General features: G+C 45.6%; 1 protein-coding gene across 1 annotated transcript; it reads right to left on the bottom strand.

Moving 5' to 3' along the window:
* Positions 1–232: 232 nt before the first annotated feature.
* LOC147613398 (acetylajmalan esterase 2-like) lies at positions 233–2,099 on the bottom strand. The gene is made up of 4 exons (XM_086781156.1): positions 1,659–2,099; positions 1,182–1,543; positions 827–1,091; positions 233–725 (listed from the first exon to the last, which is right to left on the bottom strand). The coding sequence occupies exons 1-4, from the start codon at positions 1,921–1,923 to the stop codon at positions 466–468; spliced, it is 1,152 nt and encodes a 383-aa protein (XP_086637282.1). The 5' UTR covers positions 1,924–2,099; the 3' UTR covers positions 233–465.
* Between the last annotated feature and the right edge of the window lie 1,556 nt (positions 2,100–3,655).

The raw sequence follows: 3,655 nt of genomic DNA, 5'->3' as shown, positions 1-3,655 counted from the left end.
ATTGATATTTTCATTGTTATGTGCATTTCTCTTTCCATCGCTAACTTGTTGTTGCAGTGCCACGAATAGTAGCAAGCCCACAACAAGAATATCAAAATGAAAAGCACCCCCAACATTTAAGATTATTTTACACGTGAAGTCATTGATCTTTTAGTGTCCGATTGATACTATACACAATTAGTTATTAGAGCTTTCATGACGTTATACGAAAGTGGTTATTGGAGTTTCAACAACATGCTTTTTCATGTGATCATGATGTTATACAAAAGTGGTTATTAGAGTTTTACGTATGTTCAATAATCAACATCATCATTTTTCATCCGATGACAAAGAGGTGTTCATATGGTGGTTGTGCTTGAACATTAGCACTTACTCGTGGCAATGGCACGGGCTTGTACAGTACTAGCAGTACTACTGAATATAAAACATAACGGATCATAAGTTAACCCGATGAGCACAAAGACGTCATGTGGTTGTTGTGCAGGTGCTGCTGAAAGCATCGGAGGGGTTCAAGTAGGAGCCCGTCATGATGGTCTGGTTGAAGATTTGAGAGTTGAATTTGTCGGTGAAGTGGATGCCGTCCCAGTTGAGGTAGGTGTTGGGGTCAGAGCAAAGTGTGAAGGTGGCATTGCTAGCGAGGTTGTTGCAGAACAGCAGGAGGTTGTAATTGTGGGGAAAGATGAACCGTCCCGCACCGCAACAGGCATCGAGGGTGTTTGAAAAGCCTTACGTAGCAAGAATTATACGAAGGTAAACGTTAGCAAAATGGATCTATGATTAGGTTTGAAATATTGCAATGCCGATGATAAAATCAGGCTTAGCTTACCGTAGGTGGCGCTGTTTTGGAGTACGTTGATATAGGCGCCGTAGTAGTCGGCGAAGGCAAACGTGGCATCCGGGTGGGCAAGGCGCAGGCTCTGGACGAGGCTGAGCAGCATCACACCGTGGTTATAGGAGAGGGAATTGAGGTCGCGAAGGCACCCAAAGCTATCCTTGGCAGCGAGCGGGAAGGCGGTGAGTTGGGACGGCGAGCAGCCTAGCGGCGTAATGCCGATAAACAGGAAATGTCTGGCCCCATTGGCATACAAGACCTGTATAAACAGAGATTAATGTCGAGTCATTAGAGGCTAGTCTCTCATCAAAATTGTCGTATCTTTAATGTCATGAAGTGCTCTCTCTACCACTGTGGCGTTTCGAATTTTCTCGATGACCAGCGGAACGAAGGTGGTGTTGACGTCGGAGGGCGAATAGAGTGAGAACTGGAGAGCGCTGATGTAGTCATTGCCGCCGATCTCCAGCACGTACAGCCCATTGGCGTAGGCGGCTGCAATGGGCTTCCCTGCACCAGCCCCAGACGCCTTAAGTGCGAGATGCCACGAGATCTGCACGTCCAGCGAGTCTTCAGTGAGGGGGAAGATGAGCTTGCTGTTGAGGTAGGAGGCATTGAGCGACGTAGCGCCGGAAACGGCGTAGTTCACACCGGTGCTGAAGTCAGCGGTGGTGTTGAGGGAAGGGTTGAGCAGCGGTAAGCCCACATAAATGGCTGCAACGACGCAGAACGCCAAAACAAAACAGAATGCCTTAATTATACAGACAATTCGGCCTCGTTTCTATCCCTTAAATATATTGTACTTATGGTGCTTATCATGAGTAAGTACCTAAGAAGTCGACCAGGAGGTGGCCATCGCTGAAGCGGCTGAAGGGGCTGCCTGGAAAAGTCTCGCCGTAAGGCCTCTGGGTAGTCCTGGTGAAGAGAGCATTGCCCGTGAGGTTGCCGTTGCCGGTGTCGGAAAGAGAGTCTCCGAACACGAACACGGCAGGGAAGCAAGGGTCCGCTGCCCCCACTATCATAACATTAAAGGCTCCAGCTAGTAAAACCAGTAGCATGGAGGTCGACGCTACCATGGCAGGGACGCACTCCATGTTGCTGCTGCACTGATCTACGTCGTATACGATGTGGGTAATGCACCCCTTGGTGAATTGAGCTTCTTTCTATCTAAACGGCGTGCTATATGTCGCAAGCATTCATCCCTTCTTGCGTGCTCTGTGTTGCAAGTTGATTGGCTGAGCTCACATCCCCGCACGTTCAGGATATCCGGCGCCTAACACGAGGCTGGTCGTCGTAAACCTTTGCATTTCAACGTTCATCTATATAATAGATATATAAGCGCCTCGCCCCCCGCAGCCTGCCTCGCATCGGCGGGATGCATGCACCATGAATAATTAGTTCACACAATCCCTACGGTCGTCTAAACATTACGCAAATACAACGTGCTCATGCATACACCACCTTCAGCACATGATGTTAGAACTTCCGAGGATTGCCGTCGTACAACAACGTGAAGAGCGAAGAACTATACTCATCACGTGGCGCTGGTGGAAGTAACAGCTTGATTTATTTTAACAAAAAAACACATGATCACGCGCCCCTGGAGTGCTTCTCGCAAGGGTAAATGCGTGTTCATGTTGTGCACGTTAACACAAGGCAGACTCTACGGGTAACTATGAACCTCATCCCCACAACTAACTGTAAAAAAGAATTGATCTCGAATGAACCCTATTGGTGATGAGTGTAGTGTTCTAAAATGTGCAAATGGGATCTATAAAATACATATGTGCTTGTTTCTTGCTATAGTCAAGAGAAAAAGACGTTTTAAAACTCATAGTTTTTTGAGAAAGTGAGATGATGGATCTCCATTGCATCTCCATTAAGATCTATGCATTGAGTTTATTGCATCAATCTTAATGCATGTATTAAGCTCTATGCATGCATATAGCTTAATGCATGCATTAAGATCTATGCATAGAGCTAAATGCATTAAGCTTAATACATAGAGCTTAATGCATTAAGCTGTATGCACAGAGCTTGTAACAAAGTGAAACGGTCTCATAAGAATAATGGGTCCAAGGCCATCTGACCATGCCCATGGACAACACTTATGATAGTGTGAAAGGGGTGGTCACATATGCCATAGTTTAGGTACCTTTTGATAACCATCATAATACAAGTCTCTATTCTCTCGAGACCTAGGCTAATCATCTTAATCTAGGCTAATAGGCTAAATCAAGGCTTACTAGAAGCACCCTTTCTTTCATTGGTTTGTATCTCATGCAACCTATGATTGAAAGGATGGAATAAAGATTTCAGTTCATGGTGGACAAGTTTGACTCTATGAGTAAGGAGTTGCAAAATGGGATCTCAAGCTTGAGGCAAGATGCATATAGAGGCGAAGAAGATTACGGTGGACCTATGTTGCATCCAAATGCACCAAACATTTTTGCACCAATGGGACCACAAGATTATGGATCTTTTGAGGGACCTTCACACATGCAAATGCATTGCATACTCCTCAAGCTAGTATGCACCATGTTGATGGGATTCATGGGTCTATTCTTGGAAAGAACAAGATGCCTTTGTCATTGATGCATCAAGGTGGAACAAGTATGTCAGGTATGCCTATGCATGGTCCTATGAATGGTGTTTCATCAATGCAAGGGAGGAATGTGGACAAAAGCAAAGGAAACCATCAAGAAGGCCACGCTTCTTTGCGGAGATCTATGAGGAAAAGTATACACATGCTAGTGGATCAAGGCATGGATTTAGGGCTGATATCGGCACTTTAACTTTGGGCAAATCTTCACAGTGGAGTTGCGT

The sequence above is a fragment of the Cibotium barometz genome, chromosome 43 (genome assembly GCF_041138505.1).
Source record: "Cibotium barometz isolate CiBa-2024 chromosome 43, ASM4113850v1, whole genome shotgun sequence".
Lineage (NCBI taxonomy): Eukaryota > Viridiplantae > Streptophyta > Polypodiopsida > Cyatheales > Cibotiaceae > Cibotium > Cibotium barometz.
This window is presented reverse-complemented; position numbering and strand designations above follow the sequence as displayed.